This window comes from Rhipicephalus microplus, chromosome 8 (assembly GCF_043290135.1).
Source record: "Rhipicephalus microplus isolate Deutch F79 chromosome 8, USDA_Rmic, whole genome shotgun sequence".
Classification (NCBI taxonomy): Eukaryota; Metazoa; Arthropoda; class Arachnida; order Ixodida; family Ixodidae; genus Rhipicephalus; species Rhipicephalus microplus.
In genome coordinates, this window is record NC_134707.1 from 22732234 (window position 1) to 22745146 (window position 12913).

Here is a 12913-nt window from a genome sequence, read left to right on the forward strand (position 1 = left end):
TTCATTACACTTAACTTCATTTCCTTAAATTTCCCCTTAAGGGGTTTTACATAGGGTTTGTGTTTCTCAAAACGACATCCGAGTGTTTCTGACAGTTTCATAAATTATAGATTGGCCAATGACGGCAAAAATGGCCTGATGAAGGCCGTTACAGGCTTTTATTGCGCGTATAAAAAAAAGAGGCGCTGCTTGACTAAAGGCTTCGTCTCTGCTGGAAAAAAAATAGTTGCATTGTAAAGGCCTTTAGGTGGATAGAAAGATATGACACTCAAATCCTGGAATGTACTGCAGCACACAGGGACTACGTACACGTAAGCATCATTTTTATTGTGTGCTTCAGTAGCGTCACAAACCATTCGGATATGTAGTAGCTGCAGTCGCCATGCTTATGATTTATCACGCAGCTGCGCAGTGTTGCTCAACACTGTGACGCTTGTACTTCAGCGATCCTGACTTAGTGAATCATGATGTCACACAGCTTTTGTAAGCAAGTGAGTAGTGGGCTCGTGGTATGCTGTGCTTCCACCGCTGATTTAATCATATGTCAACGAAAACGTCACTGTAACAGCTATAAAACTAAACTACGGGGTCGTGGTACTTGTGGGGTACTAAGGTCCACTTATTCTTCCACATAAACAGTGAAGTATACGCAATCGACAATTTCCCCTCCGTTTTCAATGCTGAACGTGACCACGACGTGGCCGTCCTGAAAAGAAACGGCAAAGAAAGAAATAAGCGGGACTGGGTCTTTTATAGGTCACTTTGGGAACAGTCACGTATTCAGTGTACGAGGAACGTATTTCTTCGCCCCTTACAAATCTGGCGCACTCTAAATGCGCCACTGCGCTGCGTTAACACTGCCATAATGTCGCAGATAAAAACCGGGGGAGCGCAGTCGTAGAACGGCATCCATTTTTTTTTTATCCTTCTCCGCACTTTTATTGGTGGTGCAGGGAGAGCAATTGGAAGGTCGTTCTTTGACAAGCTGGCAGCGCCGCAGCTGCACCGTGGCGAATTTATAGTTCAACCCACAGGTAAACACACAATCTTCAATTCGCTTTAGAGGGTGTTAAAAATAAGGAGACTGAAATCGGTAAAACTCTGGATAAGCAGTTCACTTTGAAGGAACACCCATAAGCTATTAAAGTAGAGAATTGAAGTGAATGAATAAGTAAACGGATATACGCAGAGAATTGCAACGAAAAACGAGACTAGTTAAGAAATAATGACATGCTTTCACCCACCGTGATCGCAATATAGCAACAGCCACAAAAACTAAAGATAAGCACACGGTCACCAGATTTTGAGGCACATACGTGTCGCGCCATCTCTCGGCGGCGGCTGAGCACCCTGTCGTAACTGTATGAAAAGCACACAAACAACTCACAAAATATATCACACGAACTAAATAAGATATTGGAAACCACCCTCGGTCGGGTTCAGATACTAGCGAACCACTATAGTCGGGTACATCTTTGGAAGACCGGAGAGGCAATTTGCTCGGCGACTAAAAAAAAAAAAAAAGAAAGAGTACCGCACAAAAAATTGTGAACGCGCATTTGTCGGTGTAAATAAGTTTGGAGTACCGTGACGAGCGCTTTGGTGAAGCTGTATTGATTGAAATGCTACAGCACATGCCGGAAACTTTTAGGTTATGTTGTGGTATCCATTGCCAGCTTTTAACTACATCAATGCCCCCGATTCTCGATCATGTGTGAGAACAATGACGAAGTGAGCCCCAGTCGTTATAAGGAAACAAGTGCCGGCTCAAAAGAGAAACAGCCAGTGAAGATAATAACACAAACAAAATGCTCCCACACAATATAAATGTTCTCCAACGTGTCAAAGTCAATCATTCTGCAATATCAAATTGTCTCTTTAATGCCATAGTCTCGTGGCAACGTTTATACTTGTACAAATACCAACAAGAAAGGAGTGGTAAAATGGAGGGAACAAATTTCTAGGACTGCGTTGAAGGTTGGCTTGGAGGACGCAGAGATGAACGAAAATCGAGAGAAGGTTTTCAGTCGGCCGTTAACATTTATTGGACACGTCAAGAGCGAAGTGAAATTGTAATAAAACATAAAATTCGCTGATAACTTATTGGGATTCTTCCTATGCGTGTTGCGCAAGAACTCATTGACCGCGCCTCATTAGGAGAGAGGTGGGGCTCTTGACCGACGAGTTGCATCGGAAGGGTAAGGCTACATACACTCTCTTATTCAGTGACATTACTTACAAAACCAGATTTAGACAGTCCATATACGTTGTGTAAATCCACTTTTAAGGGGTAACACAACTTTGTAGAAATTCGACGTGTCTGTATTCACCTCCTAGGGCAAAACTGGACACGTCTCTGGCGATGGTGCGGAAGTACATTAAAAGTAGGACATTAAAACTAAACGCATGTTTCCGAAATTGTACACTATGCCAAAGTATAAAATTCTGCGACGACAATGTAGCCCCCCTAGAGCAGATACTTAGTTCCTCACTTAGTTATTGCGCATACCTTAGAGGCCGAGGACATAACTGCACAGACACAAGTGCAATCTTTCAACGGAATCTAACGAGTGAAAAAATAATTTGATAGGTAATCATGTACAACGTATTTCGAATAATTATTGACATGTACACGTCTAATCTTGGGCACAACACCACACGTGCTCGTGTGGTCACTTTAACAAGAAATTCTGCGATAAATTTAAATAAACAAACCACAACAAACTACTGATCCCTGCACGTTTCCTCAGCATGAATGGTTTCTGGCATTATGCTTTTCGGTTTGTTGTTGTTTTTGTTTATTGAAATGTGTGATCGCCTCCGATGTTAAATTGACCAAACGAGTAGGAGTGGTGCTGTGTCTGATATTCGACGCGAGCATTTCGATAAATGATTCAATATACGTTCTGCGTGCCCGTGTACGAATTCGTAATTACCTCACTCGTCAAATCCAGTCGAACGTTTGCACTTGTGTCTGTGCAGTTGTCGCCTTGTCCTCTACGTAGTGCACAATAACGTATCAATGAATAGATACCACGAGAAAGATAAAGAGATAATAAATGAGACAGAGGCAGGGAAGTCCACAAGAAGTGTTGCATCTGGTTTGTCACCCTGCACCATGGCGAGCGGGAAATGAAAAAAAAAGATGCAAAGGAAAGCTGAGAGAAAAGCAGGAGCACGAAAAAAACTAAAAGATACAGAGAAAAAGAGAATGTCACTCAGAAGTATTGTAGCCAATTCAAGAGGCCAATGCCGTACGCACATGTTCATTTAACAAGGTCTTCATTGATTTCTTCTGCGAAGACAGTTCGGGCGGGAATTCCAGCACTGACTGTAAGCGAAGGCAGCTACAAAGAACGCGGTCTCTAGATTCATCACTGCCCCACTGGTTTCAAGCAGCATGTTTTCCGTAAATAGACACCCATGAGCACAAACAAGTAGCCTCCTAACTATGTATTGATGCCACGAAATAGTTGATGATTTGATTGATATGTGGGGTTTAACGTCCCAAAACCCCCATATGATTATGAGAGACGCCGTAGTGGAGGGCTCCGGAATTTTCGACCACCTGGAGCTCTTTAACGTGCACCCAAATCTGAGCACACAGGTCTACAACATTTCCGCCTCCATCGGAAATTCAGCCACCGTAGCATGGACTTTATCCGGCGACCTGGAGGTCAGCAGTCGAGTACCTTAGCCACTAGACCACCGCGGCGGGGCTGCCACGAAATAGTTTACAAAAGAATCGCATGCCTCCTGGATGAAATTAGGCGCCATAAAAAGGCGGGGTGGAGAACCACCATCACTGGCTCTTCTCTTTTAGGACCAACATTTGCGATCCCTTGAGGAGCAAAACGGACTTCAGTAAAACTTATTGTTGGGCTGGTTGGTGCACGTTACAAGAAAATTAGACGACTTAAACCACCGCGGAAGAATAGGCGAAAGGAAAGAGGGTCAGCTTGCTACTAAATTTATTCTAGAAAAACGACCGCCATATATGCAATATGCTATACATGCGTGAAGCACACCATTACATCATATCGTGCAATCGGACACTAACACTGCACGTGATATTTCAGAAACTTAACATATTAATAAATTTTTCCGCTTGATGGTGCATTCAAGACTATCGCCCCAATAAAGCTGTCTCAGTCACTCACCCCTATGAACTCCTCGGAACTTTTCATGTCGAGCAGGCGCACAGAAACGTGAGTGGTGTAGTCGCCGGCTAGAATGGGACACTTGTTGTGCCACTCTCGGCTGAGTTGGAGTTCGTCGATTTTTGTGCCTTCGCATAACTTCAGTTCGCTGCAGATTAAAGACATATAAAAGAGGTTACTGAAATTTGGTGACGCAACGTATATCTTCTGCACGTTTTAATAAATGTTTGTATCATTGTAACGAAGTGCGCACATAAACCTTGCCGATTTTGAATATTCATAATACCTGAAGTGGGCAAACTAGATGCTTCGAAGCATTAGGCCTGCTAGAATGGCTTCTTCAGCCTACTTGATTGCAAAGAAAAGCTTTGGAGAAACCGAACCTCGAGTAAAAGGACTCGTTCATCTCACTTACCTCCACATATAATGGCGTGATGTTATGGATGACATTTGAAATAAACCAGAAAATCACCCGTTACTTATATTAAAGGAAAATAGGCTTGTTTTTTTTTCCCCGTCTTCTCTGCTCTGACCCTGTTTCCGTTGCCATAGTATTCTGTCATTCGCCAATTGAACGGTGCTTACTGAAGGGCCGGTAGGGGTAGCCACAAAAGAACGCCTTAAATGCTGGACAGCGCGAATTCAACACGGCAGAGAAAGAACGTTGACACACACAAGTGCTGTTAAGGACAAAGATGCACCAGACAAGCGCTGTTAAGAAGACCAATGCGTGGGACAAGCGCTTTCTGGTGTACTCTGATAGATGGGACAGGCGCTATATATATAGAGCCTACACATAGGTGTGCACATGAGAAGGTTGTAGTGGGGGCGTTCGAGCCGAGGCGGCCTGGGGCGCAGGCCGAAGCCCCAGGGTAGCAGTAATGAGACGCACGTTCTGCGTTCCCAACAGAAGTTACCCCGATTATTGGTGCAACATGCTTTATCTGCAGAGGGCTTTCAATAAGCTACACAGCTGGAGGGACGTATGTCATGCGCCCTCCACAGAGGGCAGTCCTCTCCCTCCACAAAGAGGGACCAAATTCAACCCCGTACCTTTACTAAGTCGGAGTTTTCACGTACTTTTCAATGCGTAAGGCTATGAAAAAGCGTTGTCTCATGATAATGGCGACCAAGGACTCCCGACGTCCAATTCGAAGAACTGCTTACTGCACACATTCACTACCGGAAAGCCAGTGACTAAAAGCAGCAGGATATTGTGAGTGACATGTCGCCGTTCGATTTTTCTATTCGCGTTCATTTCAGAGCTCCTTTTCTTTCGGACTCGGCCAACGGGGGGTTGGGGCACTGTAGTACAACTTTCTCTTCACCCCCCCCCCACCCCCCCACACACGGAGAACCATGCGCGCGTCTGCGTGTAAACACGTAAGGAAGCCTTTCGTAGTAAATATTACTTGCGAGTGTCAGAGCCTGAGACAAGTAAGGCAGCAACGAATTTGTTTAAGCAGAAGAACATGTTCTCACCAGTGCGATATGTAATCGGGGCACTGGAGCTCCGTGCCGTCCGGCCGTGCGAAAGACACGTAGAGTACGGGGTCAGCGTCCAGTGGTTCCGTTATCTTGAAAGCAGTGTCGATGGTCATCTTCTCGCCGAGCTTCGCATTTCGGATGGTGACATTGGTGACTTGAACTGTCGGATCCTGCTCGCCTGTCATGACATCAGTGTGATTATCGCAAAGTGCGGACCAAGCGCGTCAGCTTGGCCAATGCTTGGTTGACACGAAAGCGCAACTCATCCTTAACGTGAAGAATTTTTCCGAAAGACCAATATGCACACGCGCTCTTGTCCATGGGGATTGTGACTACTGCTACATCTCGGCTCGACAGCATGGTGTTTAAACACTCACAGGGCCCTCGCGCATTCGCTTGAGACGACTCGAATGCCCAAGCTATTATATCGCTGCTCACAGCCGATGCATTGAACCTGCCCAGCTACCTTCGATCGCTTTCTGCACCTAATGTAGTTTTGTACTGTCTCCAAGATCAGAAGCACCTCACCTGTTTTCGCATTACCTCCACGTTCGACCGAGTTATGGCGCGATGTTATGGCGCCATCTTGCGATGCTAGATCAGGTGACGTCCCTGTAACGTCACGACGACTTCATAATGTCGTAACAAAAGGACGTTACTGGTACATCACATGATAAACGTTGAGATGACTTTTTTTACATAACTTGTGCCCGACGCAGCGCCAACTCGGGACGCCGACGTTCAGATTTCGTGTTTGATGAGGCATCTAATGCTCTAACCTGAACTGCGATTTGTCGGTGTAGCTAGAGAGCAACGCAATGTGCCTAACACGGACGCTCAAGTGAGTAGATTAGGTGCACATGGTAAATATTCTGAGACACTTGGTACAGTGAGTGAATGCGGGTGCACCACGCAATTCGCATTTTATTCTAATGTAACGGCTTACAGGTTTTGTCCGCAAGAAAACCCGCTATTCGACCAGAAACTATGCTAGACCAGAGAAACTCACCTTTACTAGAGGCTGTACGATAAGATGCGCGTTGTACACTTTCAATCTGCAAGGCACCGAAGGCGTTGAATTGGCAGCCTTTGAATACAACTATTTCGTACGCTCCCGAAAGTTCTCCAAAGAAAGAACCTCAGACGTTTTTTTTTTTTCTTGGGATCGTTTTGAAGAAAGCAGCCTTCGCCTTGTGCAGGCTGCTTCAGAACGTTAGATCAACTTTTACGCTAACCAGATGTCTCTATTGTCCTGTTGGTGTTAAATATTACGCCGAAAGAAAGCCAATTCAAAAAGTTCACGACTAATTTACATATCAAACGGGGCAATCTTGTCGAATGAACAAGTATACGTTCCTCAGACAGGCGAGCCGCCATTATCTTTGCCAAAGACCTCACGATAAACATATGATTATCTGAAATCGCGAACTTCTTCCTACGAGTTGTTCATAGTAGGCATACGCCGTAAGAATCGCGCAATACTTTCTAGTGTGCAGACTGATTTGAAGTGGCTCTCATGATGCACTTAAAGTCATCTACGTTGCGTAATAAACAAAGAGAGGGACTCGCTCTCTAGGTTTCGCGCCGACCGGTTGTGCCCCTCCCCCCCCCCCCTGATTTCCGACGACAGCGCAGCTCTGGCCGACTAGCTCGCCCTAGCCATCTCCTGACGCCGACAAGAGCTGTCGCCGAGTGGTGCCTCGTCCCCGCACTCCTGCAACCATGTCCATATTTCCTATCTCCTCTTTACTTCCATCGCTTTCTGTCATTCACTGTCCCTGCACCTCACTCTCTCGTTTTCCCTCTCTCTTTCTCTCTCTCTATCTCTTTAGCTTTTAATCCTATCATTTTAATCCCTCCTTTACCCCCACCCATCGTGAGCTACTGTTGAGGTGTCCTCCTCCTGGGAGACAGTTACGAAGCTCACTTTTCTCTTCATTTAGGATCACTCACAACAAAGAGAGGACACAGTGATAATTACCTAAAAACGATCTTTCCCCGCAAACTACGTTTGGAAGCGGGGCGAGGCTGCTTCATTAAAAAATGAAATCGATCTTTGCCTTGGAGACATGAACTTCGACCCATGGTTATCACCTTACATTCAGTCCATTGTACATAGATCACATTCACTACAGTATTTCATTGAATCAGCCAAACATTATTTGAAGTTTACATGCACACCCTTGAACATGAAATTAAGAGCGCTTTCTCACCAGGACAAAGGCTAAGATATGGCATTTGCGAAGAGCAGATCGCCTCCTGATAAACGGCAGCCACGAGTAAAACCACCAAGGCGATCATATCCGCGGAGTAAAAGACAAACTGAATGGCGCTACAGGACGAATCGCATTTGTTTTAAACGCCCACCCACAGGATGTATCTGGTGACGTGGATGCTTTTGAGGATGCGTGCTCAGAGGTTACCGGTTGCAGCTACCACGTGCAGAATGTATGCTTCACGATAGGGTAGATGAACCGCGCTTGCTTGCCGAATGGAATCGGTAAACACTCAACGGAACGCTTGTGAATCTATCGTACTTTCCCCGTATGGCATCCGGTCTGCGAGGGGGGAACCTGCTCGTACTGACAAACTTATTATAATGCAGTATTATTAAGCTAGGTGTATTGCTCCACAGTATTCCAGTGCGTACGCTCTCCACTTTACTGACATTATTGGAGACGTTCTACGTCATTTAAGAACAACCGTAAACTCGCCCAGATCTTTCAATTAGGGCAGACGTTGGTTCACTTTGACACACCACGTGCCCTTTGCGGCTATAAACTATTTATCCTGTTGTCGTCAAAGGTATCACGAATAGAAACTTCTATCGCATCCACGTGGCGTAGCGGTGGCAAGTATAATATTGCCAACTTTTATTTGATTGTACACGTGCATTATAACTACTACTAATAAAATACCCCATGCTTTGCTGGAATTCATAATGTTTTGTCAAAAACAAAAGTGAAGAATTTCATATGAATGCCCTGATTGGAATATGAAAGCCGACGCATTTGCGTCACATGCGAAGGTTCACTGGCCAAGTTCACTTTCTCGGAGAGCTTCAAAGAGTTCAGTTCGCAGAAATTCCGGTAACGGCGTCGTTGGTGGTCAGAGAAAAATTGGCGTTGTCCGTGAGAGAATAATCAATAAAGATGAAAATAAACATTCTATAAACCTATTTGCTTCGAGTAGGAATCAACCTCAGGCCTTGTGAATCGCAGTCAGGTATTCTGCTAGAGAGCTTCGCCACTGCTCGGAACTGCTCCAGAAAAAAGAACTATAAGAATGTCACAAGATGCGAGGAGGTTTCTTAACGCAAGCGATGTTAAGTACCACAAGCGTGTAATAGTACCAGGCGTCAAGATACGCAGATTCAACAACGATGGGATAGTTTGGAGACCCACGCATTACTCAGTGCTCAGGTATATTCAATCGTCGCCATCATCAATAGCATCTACAAAGTCAGCAGCTGCGTATAGCTGCGTGTTGTTTAGCGGATGCGTAGTGGGTATTTTGCCACTTGGCAAAAAGAACAATTCTGACGTGATGAGAATTTCGTAAGGGAGATTGCCGTAGACGTTATCTGACATTTTGAAACGGTCAATCTAACTCGAGCAGACATCTCTATCTTACCAGTAGAGTTCAGGTGTCCACCGAGAGGAAATCCAAGTCACATATCGAGAGATGGCGTGAACGCAGCCAGATTATGTCATCGGGTTCTGCTCCCGAAGTGCAGCTCAAGCTCAACGTTTCTTAAAAGAAACAAAGATTTGTAACCACTACTGAGTGGACTAGGTTAAAAGTTATCATGGCAATTACGTATTTGTTCGGCCTAAATGAGAACTTTTGTACTTACCTATGCAGAACTGTGTATGCATATATGCTATTTTCAATTATTTGTTTTTAACAACCAAGTGGAAAAGGTAGCTGTGCGCAAGTAACAGTGGTAAAAACTTCTCCGTTTTTCATTTCAATAAAAAAAAATCAATTCACTTGAGAGTGCGCGGACCTACATATACACGGCCTATACCTAGGGTAACATTGCGTGATGTCATGACATGCAATAAGGATTACGAGATCACAATTGACAGTAACGGTGAAGTAAGAGTGGTCAGCTATTTAAAAGTGTACGGTTTCCAAGCCCGGACTGCCCCCTGTGTGGTGGTTATGCGGACTTCGAGCATGTACTGTGGGGCTGCGCCTCTGCCGGTCCCCCTTTCACCCAAGAGGAAATGAAGCGACTCATTAAGGCCCAGGACCAGACCTCTCAAATCCTGGCCGTCCAGAGGGCCCGCGCGAGGGCCGTCAGGTTTAACCTGATGGTCCCCGAGTGGGCCTAGCCAGGTGACGCCGAGTTTACTCGCGTCTATTGTGGACCGAATAAATTTGTTTCACTCACTCACCTGCCAAAGGAGGCAATGCAAACTTACCGTACACGGTAAAATTCAGTAAATGCAGTATTAGTCACAACAAATGTAATCACACTAAGAAATAATCTCGTATGATCCCTAAGCTGCATTTCTCAACATTATTTTTGAACACGTACTTGTTGTTGAACTTCACGAACAACATAACGACCACAGAAAAAAAAATTGAACCTTCGCCATCATGGCGAGAAGAATTTTGCCTAAACTTCTCACGCTAATTGTTTGTTGCACACACATGAAGAACCAAGATATTGTGCATGAGCAACAGATGTGGTAGTGGAGGACCTGCTTTGTGCGGAGGTCGTGAGTTCGGTTTGCCTCGCCGTGGTGGTCTAGTGGCTTTAAGGTACTCGGCTGCTCACCCATAGGTCGCGGGATAGAATCCCGGCTGTGGCGGCTGCATTTCCGATGGAGGCGGAAATGCTGTAGGCCCGTGTGCTCAGATTTGGGTGCACGTTAAAGAACCCCAGGGGGTCAAAATTTCCGGAGCCCTCCACTACGGCGTCTCTCATAATCATATGATGGTTTTGAGACGTTAAACCCCACATATCAATCAAGGAGGACCTGGCATACAGGCCTAAGGGAATGGGGCAGTGATCCTGGCCCCAGCAATCTGCGATTGTTCCAGTTATCGTGAAGAGTACGCTGCTGACCGATTAAAGATAATTTGTTTGACTCAGTGACAAAGTGTTGCCACATGCAGCATTAGTTACTTTCTGTCAATTTTTTTTTGTGTGTGTGCGTGTGTGAAAACAAGCCACATGATACTGAAATACGAATGAGGGCACCGAAGTATTCTTTTCTTCGGATTACTTCTATGAGATGAGAAGGCCCGGCTGCTACGTGTTGTCGGTCCGATGAAGGTAAAAAAAAAAGCAGCGTACCATTTACCGCCAGCGTGCCCCCGTCGAACTGAGCGTTGACGGATTGAGCGAAGAAACTTACACCTATCTCATAACGCCACATGCAATCACCTACCCTCTTGCAACGAGTAAAAAAGACATGACTGCAAGTGTGAAAGGAAGCGCACGCGTACTGCGATGTGTCGACACCACACGCTCGACGTCATACGGCAGGACAACGCAACTTTTTTCTGTCTGCTGTCTCCACTCACACGTCCCGACTTATTTTGCCGACGGGTGTACTTATACTTAGCACAGAACAATACCGAACAAGGCGGGTGTTCAGGCAAAGATGTAGGCGTGAAGCGTTGAAAAAAATTCCGCCATATCCACAAAGTGAATGATGATGAGTGGGCGAAGCTCCGGAGGTAAACCTGGTAAACCATGAATCCTCTGTACATTTTGCCCACTCGATTTTATTACATCGCTCCCCCTAGCGTACGTCGCCGCACTAAATCGAACGATTGCCTTCAACCAATGACACGCGCCATATGTGACATCATTCCTATTTTATAAGATCTCGCGTCTTTCATCAACTACAAGTACCGCTTTCTAGTTTATAACATCTTGCATCTTTTCATCATCAGCTACAAGTACCACCATCTAGTAAACACTACAAGAACTAAACGAGAGGTGGCTACATACAGGAGACGGTTCCGCCATCTAGTGAACACTTCAAGAACTAAACTAGAGGTGGCTACATACAGGGGACGTTACCGCCATCTAGTGAACACTGCAAGAACTAAACTAGAGGTGACTACATACAGGCTACAGGGGACGCACAGCCCACGCCCTAAGGAGCTTCGCCCCTAAAATCGTTGAACAAGGAAGGTCACTTGCCTTCGTAAGGGCAGCAGCATTGCTTTAACGAAGTGCACTCGTCAAAACGTTGGCTCCCGTCACAATACCTGTTAACGATTGCTCAAGGCATCGAGTTTCCTTACATGTATTTTAAGGACATTATCAGAAGGGAAGGCCCGGAAAATTTCTAGCTGGTAACGAGCATTTTCTTGAACGGGAAGTAGCCTATAACTGCTTCACATCGTTCGAACCATATGGGACAAGTAAAAGGTGAACAAACTGCGTAGCCGAACCAACACGCATTCCAGCCGTTCATTAAACGTATTCTACAGGCAGCGGGTAGGCTGTCATCATGACGGATTAGTCGAGCAACACTGCGCTTATACCAGTCCACGGCTTGCTGGGAACTTGGTTTCGACATGCAGTCAGGCAAATTGAATACCTGCTGAAATAATGGAACCAAATACTTGTGCTCACCCACTGTCTCATGGAAACTTAAAAAGCCGTCGCCGAAGTGGAAATACATCAATTCACACAACCCGAAGACGCGCAACACATGCGATGCCCCAATTTAGCCACTTTCGTCTAGTGCATGGCTGATCTGCTTGACATCGTCTACTGCGTCTTCCTTTCGCTTCACGCCAGATCAGATGTTCTATCTTTTCCGTAATCACACTTGGCACTACAGCCGAGCGAGATAACCGAGCGCGATTCACCTTGTGATATCGCTGAAAGAGCAGCAAGGGTGAGCGTTAAGCAAGCACTACGATTACAAGTCAACCAGTTCCTGTGTTTCGCCTCAGGTGTAATTCACAAAATACGAAATAAGAAGACAAATAAACAATACGAAGTTTCAGTGAAATTCTTTTTTTCGTAAAAATTGTGAAACAATAAACGTGAACACCCACATTAACTCCCCTTTGTTCAACCATATCTTAGGGTGTCCAGGTACCACTACAAGCTCGCATGTTCCTTGAAACCGAAACTGGCGCTACAACAAAGGTACGAGAAAGATCTAAATGGAGCGGCGAGTGAATTGGTACTGATTCATTATGCCGTAAATGTAGCGCAAAAAAAAGACTAGGGCAGGAAAGTCAACACCACGGGCGCTCACTCACAACTGAAAACTTTATAG

The 12913-nt window shown here is 45.4% G+C and overlaps 1 protein-coding gene across 2 annotated transcripts; it reads right to left on the reverse strand.

Annotated features, from left to right (window-relative positions):
• Nucleotides 1–306: 306 nt before the first annotated feature.
• Nucleotides 307–12480, reverse strand: LOC119172947 (uncharacterized). 2 transcript variants are annotated; one of them, XM_075871302.1, is made up of 4 exons: nt 12256–12480; nt 5643–5826; nt 4161–4308; nt 307–706 (listed from the first exon to the last, which is right to left on the reverse strand). In XM_075871302.1, exons 1-4 carry the CDS (start codon nt 12302–12304, stop codon nt 620–622), a joined length of 468 nt encoding a protein of 155 aa, XP_075727417.1. In that variant the 5' UTR covers nt 12305–12480; the 3' UTR covers nt 307–619. The 2 variants fall into 2 exon arrangements, with proteins under 2 accessions (XP_075727417.1, XP_075727418.1); XM_075871303.1 differs by lacking the exon at nt 12256–12480 and adding an exon at nt 7862–7943.
• Between the last annotated feature and the right edge of the window lie 433 nt (nt 12481–12913).